At 51.9% G+C, this 14949-nt stretch overlaps 1 protein-coding gene across 13 annotated transcripts in view; it reads left to right on the plus strand.

Annotated features, from left to right (window-relative positions):
* The window catches only part of RNF220 (ring finger protein 220), a 157610-nt gene that overhangs the window by 81791 nt on the left and 60870 nt on the right, over positions 1-14949 (plus strand). For all 13 annotated transcript variants that reach the window (XR_014932806.1, XR_014932807.1, XM_015870371.3 and 10 more), the window contains one exon: positions 8375-8504. Coding sequence is in view for 11 of the 13 variants with exons in the window: in XM_015870371.3 (XP_015725857.1) it covers positions 8375-8504 (130 nt within the window). In the remaining 2 variants the exon portion in view is untranslated. The remainder of the gene's footprint in view (positions 1-8374; positions 8505-14949) is intronic.

The raw sequence follows: 14949 nt of genomic DNA on the forward strand, positions 1-14949 counted from the left end.
AAAGACAACACCACCCCTGCACTCCCCCCAGCCTCCAGCCCCACATCTTGTTCCCCCTCTATTCATTAGTGGCCACAGCTGTGCAGGCGGCCAATTACTTGGGAATAATAAGTACATTTTGCAGTAAATTAAATATTAATTAGTCCTTGGCAGGTTGGGGTTTTTTTGTTGTGTTTTTTTGTTGTTTTTTTTTTCTCTCCTTATTTCCTTCCCTCCAACTGAAAATAGTAGAAGGGATGCGACAGTGCCATCACCTGCATTGGCACGTGGGTGATGGTGGGGTAGAGCCATAGTGTGATGGAACCTTGATCCCATGGCCAAGGGCTCGGAGGACAGATTGACTTGTTGATTGGAGGGGCACAGAATTCTGGGCATCACAAGGAGCCCAGAGCCAGATGGGGTGGTTTTGGTGTCCACTTGTCATCATCAGTCAAGGTTCGAAGAGCTGAGAGCTGCAGAGGTTGGGCACAGCTCGGCACAGAAGAGAGAGGAGAAGATGCTCTGGTTGCTCACTGATCCCTGCCACTTGCCCTGCTCTGGTATTCACACTTTGCTCAGAGCTCCATGGGCTGTCTTGTGATGCACTGTGCACCATTTCATCCCTTGATGCTCTCGAGTGCCATTAAATGGGTGTTTTTTTAATGCAATTTGACAATATGCAGGTTAGGTTTGTATCTTATTTACAGCTTTTACTCAGGGACCAATAAAACCACAGCTGGCTAATGTGAGATCTAAAACTTGCATCTCACTCTTTGCCTGGGATATCTTTTATATGGTAAACTATTTATTTGTGTTTCATCTTGTACAAACTCCCCTTTCCATGCTGAGAAGCCGAGAGCTCCAGGGGCTCTTTGAAGACTATTTGCTATAGGATAGCAACTGGAATTCTCTTTAAACATATGCGCCGGCTTTGTCCTACACCCGGCCTCTCAGTGTCAGCACGCGGCTTGGTGCACGTTTCCTGTGCAAAGCCAACATTTGCACTCTCCCCTGGCAATTGCGCTCATAGATCCCTCTTGTTCAGGCATATCCCATCATTTATTCCTGCACGCAAGCATGAGCAGCAGCCGCTCCACGTGCCAAATTAGAGGCAGCATCAAAGCCTCTTTAGAGCTGTGGATTAGGGAAGATGTGATCAGGTACGGGGAGCGCAATGTGTGGCATCAGAACAGTGTTTTCCTGATCTCTGAGCCCTCTGGTTCTCAGCACACAGTTAAAACACAACAAACTCTTCCTGGAAAGGGTTATTTGACAGCAGGGTGCGATGAATGCAAGCGAAACCTCAATGCATTTCAATGTCATGCCATCAGATATCTCCACCTATGAGCGTCCCCTGGACGCTGACCCCAGTGCCAAGGGTGAGGTGGCATTGGGCGGGTGACACAAATCACACTAAAACGCCAGCGAGCCGCCTCGCATGCATCTGCAACCCCAGGGTCGTGCTCTTGCCATAAAAAGGAAGATGAACCCTGGTGAGATGGAAGCGATGTTCCCAAGGATGCCTCTGGGAGGGAAAGATCAAGAAGCGCTGCTCATAATAACCTCAGCTGCTCAAACAGTCAAAATAATGATGGGGTGGGAGGGTGCTTGCAGTATGGATGGGAGTCGTGCAATGGGTGCCATCCCCTTGCTGCCAGGACATGTGGCTCTTCTCCAAATCCCAGGGATGATGTCTTTTCTGTGGGTAGGATAAGCTCTAGGATGACTGAGGGAAAACGTTTTCTTTCTCTCTGGAGCTTTCTTCCTGCTCTCTCTGCTTGCATCCTACCTCTTCCAGTGCCTCTCTCCACTCACCAGGCTCTTCCTCAAGGTGAATGGAGGGCTCAGGGCAGCGGTGCTGGTGGGGAGGGCTGAGCCAGGAGGGGGCTGCACAACAAGGTGGCCTGATCTAGTGATTAAACAAAGGGATTCAGCCAACATGTGTAAAATTAAGTGATCAAGAGTTGATTACAGAGTGCATTGATTGTGTACTGATGGATTAAACAGAGTCGTGCTTGGGATGCGATTTTCCGAGCTGGGCACGGAGAGTGCAGGCAATTGACATGTTGGCCAGAAGGACCTGCTTCTCCCAAGCCCTGGCTTTTATACATTCTCCGGATAAATCTGCAGAGAGGCCCGTGGAATTATAATCGATTATCCATTTCTCAAAGTCACTTAAGGGCCCTGAGCTACAAGCTAAAGTGCCGGTGCTGTGAAGAGGCATTGGGTATGCGCCGGCATGTGCAGGTGCTGGCGCGAGGGGAAAATGTGGCAATGACCCTGCGTGCTGCAAGCTGATGAATCTATTTTCTTGTAGGAAATAGTTTTGACAGTTCAATATCTGTGTTTTCGATGTGTGCCCCACACACCCCCGAGGGAGGAGAGGAGCTGCAAGCTGGGGGGAGGGAGTGGGTGGGAGGCAGGGAAAAGCTCTGCCCCATCGTTGTCCCTTCAAATTGTGGGTATATCAGCTTATCCCCAACCAACTGCCTGCCCTCCAAGCCAAGGGCATGGGAGCTGCACGTACTGCGGGGACAACTGAGCTAGGTGCTGCATGTCACCATGCAGAGGTTGGGGCTGTCCCAGGGCTCCTCTGTCATTGCCAACAGTGAGGGTCCCATTCAAAGGCTGCTGCTGTCCCTTAGGGTGCTCCCAGCAAATTCACTGAGGACACAGGGGTGCTCCTGCTCATGGCTGTGCTCTGTTTTTGGGTACATAGGAAGCAGTCGGGGCATGGAGTAGACCCCAGTCAGTTCTCAGCAGTTCTCAGATCATCTGTGATCATCCCAAGCCAGACACTGGGATGTCCCTGCAAAACTCCCACCTTCTCCATTTCCCACCATCACTTATTGTCTGCAGCAGATGTTTCTTTGCTCCATGTCTTTCCATCCCAAGAACCACTGCAGAGCGCAGATTATTGAGACACACTGTGGCAGTGCAGTGGAACACCTCCTCTTCATCTCATCCCATTGAGCCAGCAGCCACCCCAGCTCTGTGTCTGTGGGACAACAAGTGCCCCTTTGTACCAAATGGCCAGAAGGATGTCACCAGCCTGCCACCAAGGATGGCATCACCCATCAGGGGTTCTGGTGTGCAGAAGGGACCAACCCTCTGCTGCTGCTGCATGTTGCCCTCATTCCATCCATCTCCAGAGTAATGGGGCCGTTCCCAGCCCTCCTCTTCCTCTCACCCTCCCGGGTCCTGTCACAATCTCCCTTCCCAGCTCGAGGTGGCCTGTACTCCTCTCATCGAGGATTCATTGTCTTGTCAGCCTCTAGTTAGCCAGCATGCGTGTGAATCATAAATTACCACGCCCGGGCCTCTGCTATGCTTCAGCACAGACAAAAAAATTGCACTCCATCACCGTGTCTCCCGGCTTTTAGTGGTATTGATCAATGCTGCTCCCTTCCCGCCCCCCCCTCCGCTTTTCATTTTAACCGAGCCGGTTAAGTGCAGTATCTTATTTTGTGCTGGGACAAATGAAAAGAATATTAGCAAGGGCTGAAATATATCTCTTTTTTATCTCTCTGCTACTTTTTTATTGAATCTTTCTGAGTAGGTGGCTTTCCGCAGGATGACAGCCTCATGACAGGCTCCTCATTAGAGCTGAGACAGTAATTGTGATGCATTTCCCTGCGCGGCCTTTTCACTTCTCCCACCCCCCCCACCCCCCCTTCCTTTCCTCCTCTCTCCTTTTCCCCTGATTTGTAAAGTGATTGGATGTACAGACTCACTCAGTTTCTTAAATTATTGCCCGGCTCCATCCATCTTTCTCCATCCCGCAGTGAGCAGCCACGATGTCTATGGACGGAGCGCCCAGGGGGGAGGTGGCTTTTGGGGTGGGATCCTGGGATTTGGGGGATGTCCCCAGGAGCCCCCCAGAAGCCCGGTGCCCACTGGGACAGGGCCGTGCCTCCCTTCTAAGGGCTGTCCCTGCGGTGTCACATGGAGCAGCTACCACCAGGTGCCTGGCAGCAGCACCGTGCGGTGTTGCAGTGTCCAGCTCACAGCTGCAAGAGCCTCTCTTTTCTTTGGAAGGAAATCAATATTTCAGTAAGCTTTTCAGCCTTGGATCCCGCCTTAGATTTTTGTTTAGCCTCAGGAGAAGCAGGTGTATTTGCTAAGCTGCTCGGCTGCCCAGCCCCTTACCAGGGATCAGACCCTCTGGGGCCATGCAGAGGCTGTGTTTGGCTCTGTGCTGCACTCCATTTGCTCATGGTGTCTCTCTGTCCATCTGTGATCCTCCAACTCCTCTGCACAAACCCCTGTCCCTCTCTCTTTAGGGTTCATGGCAGGAATGGCCCCATGCCCTGTGCTGTCCAGAAACCCCAGGTACCTGGTGTGGCACAGAGAGGTGACTTCTGTGTGGCAAGAAGACAGGACAGTGATGCTCAGTTCTCCCCATGCTCCCTCCGTATTTGATCAAACCATTTTTCCCCCCAAAGCCACTCTGTTGCTGTCCCTGGGTGCTCTGTGCTGACCCAAGCCACCTCCACCTTCATCACCACCATTGTCATCTTCCCCTTCACCACCACTTGCTGTCACCCTGTTGGATGCCAAGAGGGCTCACTGGAGAGGAGCGGGCGTTTGGCTATTTCCAAGCTAATATGGGGCTTTCTTTGAATTATTGTTTTTTGAGCTGGAAGGAAAAGAAGCTTGTCACACAAGATATCTGCTATCAGTACACAAATAACAGCCGGCCCATCGTGGAATGGAAAATAATCGCCGTGGAAGCTGAGCAGAGGGGGAGCCGGGAGGGATTATTATAGCAGTGGTGCTGTCAAGGAGCCTGTGTCAGCACTTCCATTACCACCCACCTGGCTCCTGCACGGCCCCGGAGCAGTGTGTGGGCCCCAGCGCAGGGTCATTGCTATTCAGGAGGGTTTCAGATCAACCAGCTGTGATGGGTGTTAAATGATGGAGTGGTTAAGAGGGAGAGAGAAAATGGGAGGATGAAATGGAGGGAGAGTTGTGGACTCAGACAAGTGGAAAACAGTCTGAGATATCGGGAAATGAGGAGTTGGGAGGGCAGGTCTGGCGCTCCTGGGGGCAATGCAGGGAAAAGGAAAGTTTCAGTTGTCCATGAGGAAGAACAGCACAGTGAGAAGATGCTCTGGGATGCAGTCAGGTAGCCTAGGGAAGGGCCTTAAGCATATCCTCACCAGAGAGTGCATCCCCATGAGCATCTCCCAACCTGGGTTCTGTTCGTCCCCTGCCGAGGCTGGGAGCCATTCACAGATGCCCTCTGATGGAACCCATGGAGAAATTCCTCCATGCAGGGGTGCATCTGCACATGGGGCACTCGGCTTTAGGAGCAGGAAATATTTGGTTTCAACACTTGGAGTTCAACATTTCCGCAGAGCCCAGGAGACCGTGCTAGCAGCAGGAGCTGCAGCTCTGCCTTTTCATCTCTCTGGCACTGGCAAGCAGGGGGCTGGCGGGGGGAGCGCAGCAGAGACGAGGAGGGTAAACATGTGGAACCAGAGAGCGGCGGGGGGAGAGAGGGGCAGGAAAACAAAAACACAGCTGCCAAAAAGAAAAGCCTGAAAAGAGCCATTCAGGGTCTCCCAGGAGCAGTCTTGGCACAGGGTAGGGAGGGGAGCACTTACTGCTGGAGCAGGCAGCTCAGAGCCTGCACCTTTCATCTCACCCCGGTCAGATGCCCTCTGGTCCAGCTGCATGCACAACACAGTGTCCTTGGCTGTCCCTGAATACCAGGGTGCCCAACACTGGACTGTTCACATCTCCCTCTATTTCTGCACCTATGACTGAAACCTGAACACTCCAGATTGCCATCCCACCACCCAGCACCACCAGCATGGAGCTGGGTGCAATGCGATGGGCAGCATGGGTGAGTGTGGAGACATGGGGCAGAGCTGAGATGGGTTGTGTAGGTGTACTGCTGTCATGGAGCCATCCCCTCCCCTCTGCTGTCACTGTCACTTAGCCTAGTGCCTGCTAAAGTGCAGCTGTCAGCCCTTGGGCCAGGAGCTGGGGCTCCTCTGTCTTCTGCTTTAAGCACAAGCATGGCAGGCTGTGTGTCAGGGTCTTGGCTGCATGGCCAGAGCCCAGCTCTCCTACCCTTCTTGAAGCCCTTGCTGTAGCCTGAGCCCCAGCCTCCCACGCTTGTTGGAGTCAGAGGACCTTGCCCCGCTGTCACAACACCTTCAGAGCAGATGCAGGGTGACAGCTGCCATGTCCTTCCCTGACAGAGCCATTGCAATATCATTTGTGTAGGTGGTAGAGAAGGCCATCAGTGCTTATTTCTTCTGCTGCGGAATGCAGCAAGAGTCCTTCCTATGGACCAGCAGCAGGTCCCCAGGTGGGACCCCAGGTACACATCCCTATCCAAGGCTCCTCCTGTGCTCCAGGACTGTCCACCATCTCGCAGCAAACACCCCCAGAGACTACATACACCTCCAGGTCAACCTCTAAGAGCATCCCCATCCCACCAGTGCAAACTGTGGGTGGCAAGAGAGGCTGGGAGGGCCCCGTGGTGGTGGCTGGGACAGGGAGTGTGGATACAGTGTGAGAGGACAGAGGGCAGCCACTTCCCCATCCATCTGCACACCCCACAGCGGGAATCCAGCAGGATTTCCCGTCCACTCAAAGGCTGCCTGTTTATTTTGGGAGGGAGACTCAGACAGCTCCATTGTTTTGCTGTGAAGTTGGGGTTATAAATAGCAGGTGGTCGGGGACGCTCCTGGGCTATTTCAGGCCCCTGCTACACAAAAGTGGAAAAGCTCCAGCAGGAAGGTGGAATTACTGAAATGCCGACCTTTCCCGCAAGGGTCAGCGGGAGCTGCTTGTTTGGGTTTGGTGATTTCTGGGCATTATTGAAGAGAGGGAGATGCACCCAGTTGCACGGCATCACGCTTCATCCTTTCTTCTCCAGCAGGCAATGGGGATGCAGAGCCAAGGGATGTGCCTCAGGAGCACCTCAGGTCCATCGGGCTTTCCTCCTGTGCCTGCATGCTGGGGAGCTCCCAATGGATGGAGGTGCTGGAGAGGCAGGGGAAGGCGCATAGTACTGAGCTCTGCTCTGTGCCTCAGTTTCCCTCATCTTCTGTAGGGAGGCCAAAGGAAAGGGCTCTGCCAGGCACGTGTACCATGTCCTGCTGGAGGGCAAGGATGAGCCAAGGTGACTCCATCTCATCTCACACCCTTCCTCTCGTTAAATGCCTACGCCAGGTGCTTACACAGAGAGCAGCAGGGCCCCAGTAAAGCTGCTCACACCAATGTTTTATACTTCAAGAAGGTCTATTCCTTTAATGGGGATTCATTTAACTGGGCTCTGCCATCGTTAGGAGCCATAAAATGGCACCTTTTGGCTTCTGATTGGAAGGCCACGCTGCACGTAGCCCCTCGCATCCAGCGCTGGCTGCTTTATTGTGCATTACTGCCTCTCACTCGGATTTAACCAATTTGATCCATGTCTAATACATAAATAAATAATCCAGCAGGAGGGTCGGCGTTGGATGACAACAGGCGGCTATAAAGCATGTTCCTCCACCTCAGCTGAGCCAGGCTCCGCACGCCCTCTCATGAGCAGAGCTGCTAATACAGCTGGGAGAGGGGTGTGGGCACCCCTGGGCTTTCCCCATTTATTGAAACTTCATTGTTTGCTTTAGAGTTTTATTTTATGTTAAATAGGCTCTGTATATTCCTTACAGAGGGGGTAATAAAGTTTCCAAGCTGGAGGAAATTGGCTGTGGAGTGGGGAAACCTGGCAGAGGCTGGAGACGAGGAGGGTGGTGGTTGGGGATGAGGAAGGGGACAGCAGTGCCTGCATCTGGGGGCAAACAGCTCTGCTCTTTGGGGTCCTGACCCCCAGCTTTGGGGACATCACAGAGAATTTAAACACTTTTTCTTCATTAGTTAAAAACAGAGAAATGCTGTGGCATTTGGCTCTGAGCTGCATTGTCTGCTCTGGAAATGGGGGAAGCCAAGGTTACAGAGGGGAACCCCAGAAATGGGGCTGCTCATAGAATCATACAATCACAAAGTCATTAAGGTTGGAAAAGACCACTAAGGTCACCTAGACCGACTGCCAACCCATCACCACTATGCCCACCAACCACATCCCTCAGTGCCATTTCCTTCCCCTGCTATGTCACTGGGATGCCCTCATGTCCACCTGCAGAGCTCGTAGCTGCCTCAAGGAGCATGAGAACTGGGGAGAAATGGGGGTATACCAGAAGAAAACTGTGGATTCCAGACTACACCAGTTTCCTATGTGCCTGCTGCTCAGGAGGAGAAGGGATGAGAAAATCTGACCTAAAGCTGTGCCCAAACCAAACAAGGCTCAGAGCAGGGGACGCTGCTTTTGGACACTTCTCCAGGACTGAGGCTGCACAGGAGCTAAATCTTTTCCCCCTCTTTTCCTTCCCCACAGGCAAAAAGAAAGCAACATTGTTTGACAGCCAGGCTCCCATCTGTCCCATCTGCCAGGTCCTCCTGCGCCCCGGAGAGCTGCAGGAGCACATGGAGCAGGAGCTGGAGAAGCTCACCCAGCTGAACATCAGGTAAGTAGCCTGCAATCATAGTATCATAGAATGGCTTAGGTTGGAAGAGACCTTAAAGATCATCTTGTTCCAAATTCCCTGCCATGGGCAGGGTTGCCAGCCACTATATCAGGCTGCCCAGAACCCCATCCAACCATGGCAAAGGAGACAGCGACATGCAAGCAAAACAAAACAGCAAGAGCTGGTACCTGCAGCATGGCCCCATACTGGCTGCATGGGTTGCTGTGACATCCAGGATGCATCCTACAATGGAGCAGGGTGGGAGCTGCCTTCTGCTCCTGCTGCTTTCCCCAGCACAGCCAAGTCCTCTTTTTATTAAAAATAATAATAATAATAATAATAATAATTGCATTTTAACTGCTAGCAGTTATTTAGGAAATGGCTGCAGCCAAGGGTTGTCAGATCCCTGCCCCTGCCTTAATAAAACTCAGCAGCCTTGGAAAGGAGCGTGTTTATTTCAATTATTAATGAATTCCCCGGTCATTAAAAGGTGAGGAAAGGAATCAAACCACCAGTGAAAAGCTGAGTTACGTCACCAGGTGGTAGGAGAGAAGGGAGGGCTCCCATACCAGTGTGTGTGTGTGCACACCAGGACAGGGGGCTTCCCATGGCTATGGGGAGTGCAGAGGAACCGGATCCATCCCTGCCCCAGCTTGGCTGGACTCTGCCTTGCAGCCAGCCAGAAATGCTCAGAAGGGGGAGAAGCAGAGAAGTCCAAGGGAGCACCCATGAAGCATCATGTTGGATCCTGGCACGGCACAGGGAAAGAGGGGGCAGGGAAGAGCCCATTTATCCCCCGCACCACCCGCTCCCCTTGCAAGCGTAATTTATGGCGTCATTTGGGCCGCATCCAACTTAATAAAGGGCCACTGCAAATTAGTGAACAGGTTTAAATGAACAGAAGCAATTAGCGCTCCGAGGAGCCCATCAAAGAAGTTGGGCCAATATCAGAGTGAAACTGAAAGCGTGAGCCAGGCGTGGAGGACGGCTGGCGCGAGGCGGTGATGGGAAGGTGGCGTTTAATGGGAAAGGAAAGGAAACCCTAAATCATAAAGTGTGACAAGGGCCATTGTGGGCCAGCTGACAAATGAAAAAGAATGGCATTATTTCTTTAAATAACAGCAGCAGTTAGAGAGAAGACAGCTCTCCCCAGCTTGCCCTCGCTTCCCTCGCCCGCTCCGCTCGGCCACACAGACGGCGGCGAAGAATCAGAGGTCTTGATTAATTATTAAATAACGACTCTCCGCTCTTCTTGATAGATAAGGCTCAATCCAGGCTGCAGGCTGTGGCTCAGCACAGGGATAGGCTGCCCGCTGCACAGTGGGCAGGATGCGGGTGGTGGGACGCTGGGCTCCATCCCTCAGGTGGCCCCTTCTCCCACTGCCCCAGCTCTCGCCGGGAGCGAGAACATATCAACAAGAGGAGAGAGAAACTAATAATGATCTCAAATAACCCAATAAACATAAAAATAAAATGTAGGCCTATAAACGTGACGGGCACCGGCAGCCCTGGCCGCTCCCTGCCAATGCTGACTCGTTACCGAAATGGCTGAGCAGCTGTTACTTATCAGTCTGATGGGGAGAAGCAAACCAAGGGGCTGCTTTCCAAGGGCCCTTTTTTTTTGTGTTCAGATTTAAAGGGGATGTAGCCAATCCTGGTGCGAGCTGTTAAGTTTTAATAAACCTTAATGATTTGCAACCAAATCATAAATTTCCAGCACTAGGTGTTAGGAAGGCAGATCCCTTCCTACCTGCTGAGCCTGCAGCACTGGGGACTCAGCAGCTCCAGGGATGCTGCACTGAGGCAACATCCTTCAAGGCAGAATGGCCATTGGGTTGTGCTGGTGTGAGCAAGCTGCAAGGCTGCCCTGGGGCCAGATGGAAAGGGAAAAGGCTGGTGGCAAAGCAACTTGAGGGCTGCCTTGTGCAGTTGCCTAAATTTCAGGGCTTTAGGGGCATTGCTGGAGCGCAGAGCTCCATGCAATAGTGGTGGAAGAGAAGGAAGGGAATTCCTCAGGGCTGGAGCTGGGATAGGAGAGAGCTGAAGAGCCAACCAAGTGCTGCCCATCCACCCATCCATGGTGCTCTGCACCAGGCTGCAGGAATGCTTTTGCTGTCCCTAGGACACAGGGACAGCCCTTGGCATGGGCAGCACCAGCACAGCAGGCACCACCCGGCTGAGCCCCTCACGGCTCGGCCAGCCTCTCTGAATGCAAATTTCATTTCTGAGCCACTGGCGCTGTTTCAAGAGCCGGCAGCCTCGGAGCCCTTCTCGGTGTTACATATGTAACAGCCTCATTGAACTTGACATGTCAAATTCAGGCCATTTGTGCAAAATCTCCCTTTAATAATACCGTTTCATTTCGCTCAAATGAGACTTGAATGCATGTAAAATGGAAAAGGATATTTAAGCGCTAACATTAGGCAGATGTCTTGCCAGAGGCCGATTGAATATATGAGATTTTGAAGTGCTTAACACGTTTTCGGTGCTCCCTCTTAGAATATGTCACCTGGCTTTCTTTTTTCTCCCCCCTCCTTCCTTTTGTCCCCCCTCCCCGCTCTTTAAGTGAAGGGTATAAATTGAAAGAAAACAAAACTACAAGCCTGGATTTTATGGGGTTTAACTCTTGCAGAGCGAGATTGTTGGTATTCCTCCTCCTCAGAGGAATTACCTCCCTGCTCACCTTGGTGGAGCACAAGCATAGCACAGCAGGGAAGCGGTGATGGGAGGGATGCTCTGCTCACTGCACCCATGCAGTGGGGAAAGCAGAAGTGCTGGTCCTTAACTGAGCAGTAAGACCAAGCTAAAAAATAAGAAATAACGAAGCAACTCTCTCTGCACGCATCACCCCGAACACATGAATACTCAAGTGCATGAAGCCTGGATGCAAGCCTTCTTGATTCACATCCACCTGTTTTATGCCTCATGCAAGCACCTCAAGGTAGAGAACAGAGGCAGCTCTGGTTTGAGTTTCAGGTGGGAGAGACAGTGGGGATTCAAAAAGCCTAAGGAAGTCACATTGCTAATACTACAGCTGCTGAGTCAACTGCTGGAAGGCTGAGAAATGTGCCTTGGGGTGCATTCCTTTTTAACAGCACGACGCGTTGCTCTGGAAAATGCAGTGCTCTTTTAACAAATGTATTTGGCAGGGGGGATTTTTATTTCCCCTCATGACAGTTAGCAGGTTCCTCCTTGCATGGCCAGCAACAAGGTTGTGCTTCAGAGCTGTGAGTTCCCCTACCTGTTCCTACCACCGGTTAGCTGCCCCTGGCAGCTCTCCTTGCACCTTGCCACCACACTGGGACCACAGTGACCACTGTGACCACTAGAAAGGACCACTGACCTTTCTAGTGTGTCTGGAAGTAATTTCTCTTCTGTTTCTCTGGTTCTAAATGTGTGATAACTCCAGCTCCCACCATAGGTCCCAGGCTGTAAGACCTTGGGAGGCAGACAGGTCAACTCACCTCCACACAAGCTATGGTGAGATACCTCCAAGCACCATGAGATGCAGCCTGGATTTTGGTGGCCTTTTTGATTAAAGTCACCCTATGCCAACACCTGAGGGACAAGATGTATTCATGACCATGTGCCAGCAGCTTTCAGCGTCCCTCCTGGGCAGGTGGGATGCACACAAGCAGTTCTTACTGGCTCTTAACCCTTCTCCTGCACAAGGAATCCTGTGCTTTAAGTTCTGCCACTCCAGATGCACTGAGCACCGTACAGCCCCACAGGGCCTTCCCTGAGCAGCATGAGGAGGGGTGAGCAGCCACACTGCCAGACCCAGCAGGATGAATAGAGGGCATAAAACCCGAATTAGCTCTGTTGTCATGTCTCACAGCAGGGTCATGGCTCTCGCTCCAGGTCTCCTCGATTTATGCTGGAGATTTTAACCTGACAGCCAGGTATCTCACTCAGTGAGAACTGCAGGTCTGCCAGTGTCCGAATGGGGAAGATCGGAGGCACTTTGTGCTGAGAGGGACTTCTTTCCCAAAACCCCATTGAAGTGCAACATCCCTTCCTTACATCCAGCTCTCACCTGGGAGCACCAGGCCAAGAGAGATAAGCCCACAGGCATTTCCCTCCCACTCCTCAACTTCTGCTGCTCTTCCTGCTTTTCCCTTCTTCTTTTTCCACCTCCTCCTTCTCCTTTCCCTCCCGCTCCCCCTCGGAGTCCCCCTCCCTCTCTCCCCACCCCCCCCTGGTATCAAGGCGACATCTCCAAGCCAAGTACTTTTAATTTCGCCCGTGGCCCTTGCTGACACGGTGGATATGCACAGCAAGTTAAATTCCCGCCTGATCAATAAAGCAGAAGCAGTGTGTCCGACTGGTCGATATTTTTTTATCTGTCTTCAGCCCAGTCCTGCTGATGACAGCCCCCTGCGCTTCAGCAAAGGCACTCAAGGGCATCGGGCTTTGGCAACACAGCTCTTTCCTTTTTTTTCCCTATCATTTAAATTATATATATATATATATATATATATACACATATATATATATATATAAAGCAAAAACTAGATGCCTACCAAAAAAAAAAAAAAAAAGAAGAAAAAGTTCATGGAGTTTGGCCTTTCCTTAATAACGTTTTATGATTTATCTTAATTTTTAATTGAAAAAAATTTGCGAATTAATTGATTTCTGGAACTTGCCAATTAACATTGTAATTGGGTGCGTGATAAATTTCCAGGGAGCTCCATTTTTCTCCCTCTCCCCCTTGTCACCCAGGAGGGGAATCGCCAGGGCAGCGCTTCCTCCCCGTGCACCCCCCTTTTCCCTGCCGCTGCCCTCCTCCCCCTGTGCTCCTGTATCTTAAAGAAGGAACAAGAAAGCTAATAAAGTCATGTTATTAGAGTCTCGCCAGAGGTGACCCCTGGAGGCATAAATCCATGCTTGGAGATGCTGGGGACAGGTGCTATTAAGTGCCTGGCCATACTTCGTACAGCGGGATGATGCCTCTGGGCTCCTTATCCCCCAGCAAACCACACTGGGTCCATATCCGCACATGGGGTTGGTCCATACAGCATGGAAGGTCTGCCTCAATCCCTTACAGAGCTTCCCGTGCTGCCCAGCAGAGCTGCTCTGTGTCAGAGGACAGTTCAGGGGGTTGGCAGCCAAACTTGGGATGCAGGCAGGATGTAGGTGCCTAGAAGCAATAGCTGGTGTGTGACACTTGGGCAGGACATGAGACCAGCTGCCATGCTCTGCTGTGATGTGAGGCACTTTGTCACCCACCAAATACCCTGTAAGCACTTAAAGCCCACATGCTTGGATGGGGTCATGCTATCTATGCATCCCATGGTTGTTCTTCCTTCCCTACCTTGTGTGTACAGGGGGAAGGTTGCCCACCCAGACCAATCTTTTCTGCACCAGAAAGGCTCAGAGCATCCCAGGTCCACACCTGCCACTGTCACTGGTGGAGAACCACGGGAGAAAGGAGGAAATTTATGAGGAAAGAAGGCTGTTTATTAACTAGTGAACATAGTGCTGTTGATGTAGTGGATTTATCTTCTTTCTCCTCCTTCTGATTTGTGTTTCTGCCCCTTGCCGTGGCAGATTGATCATGAGCAGGAGGGGCAGGTGCCTGTCTTGGTCCTGCTTCAGGTGCCCCATCCCAGCACATCCCCAAAGGATGCAGAGCAGCCCCATGACCTGATGTGAATGCATTTCCCTGCAATTGCAGGTGGGTGAGAAACTTGTGGGCCACATATCTCCTCATCCAAGCAGCACTCATAAGGCACTTTGAGTGCTCCTGGCAGTGCTGCAGGCCCTAACCCCAGGGTCTGTGGGACCCATTGGGAGGAGGAGGAGGTAGAGGGGTGCAGCACTGGACAGGGGGCCCAGCACTGGGGGCTATGCACAAAAACCAGAGGTGAGAAATAAATCCTCAGCCGGTGATTTTCCCTTGAGCGGTGCATGCCTTCTGCAGAACCTCTTCTGAACTGCCATGTGAGCTGGGAATAATTAAACACTCATTACAGCCATTGGTAGCAAAGAGCCCCCCGGATCAATCTTGTGCATGACCTTTCCCTCTAACTTCCCTCTTTCCAGCCAACTCCTTTACAAATAGTGAAATGTTTCTTCATCCCACCCTCACGCTGCACCACCCCTTCACCACCCAGAACCTGCCAGACCCCAAAAGCAGGGACAGGGCAGGCAGAGAGGTGCCACATGCTGGGGTCCTCTGCTCTGGGCAGTTTGTGCTCTTGTTGCATTTCTGCTCCAGTGTCACCTCCCAGCTGGGCACTGGGGCTCTCAAATATTATCTGGGAGAGCACTCCAGAGGCTTTGGCTGTTCTTTCCATCGCTCAGCCCCTTTCTCCATTGGATGCAGGGGATGTTTAAATCAGCATTTGGAGCAGGTTAAACTCCCCGGTGCACTCCCCCTGACAGCACAGATCACGTGCGGCGGCTCCGGGGAGCTGTCACCAGCAGCTGGGTGAGGGTTTGG

The sequence above is a fragment of the Coturnix japonica genome, chromosome 11 (assembly GCF_054131305.1).
Source record: "Coturnix japonica strain WE chromosome 11, WE-NBRP24, whole genome shotgun sequence".
NCBI lineage: Eukaryota > Metazoa > Chordata > Aves > Galliformes > Phasianidae > Coturnix > Coturnix japonica.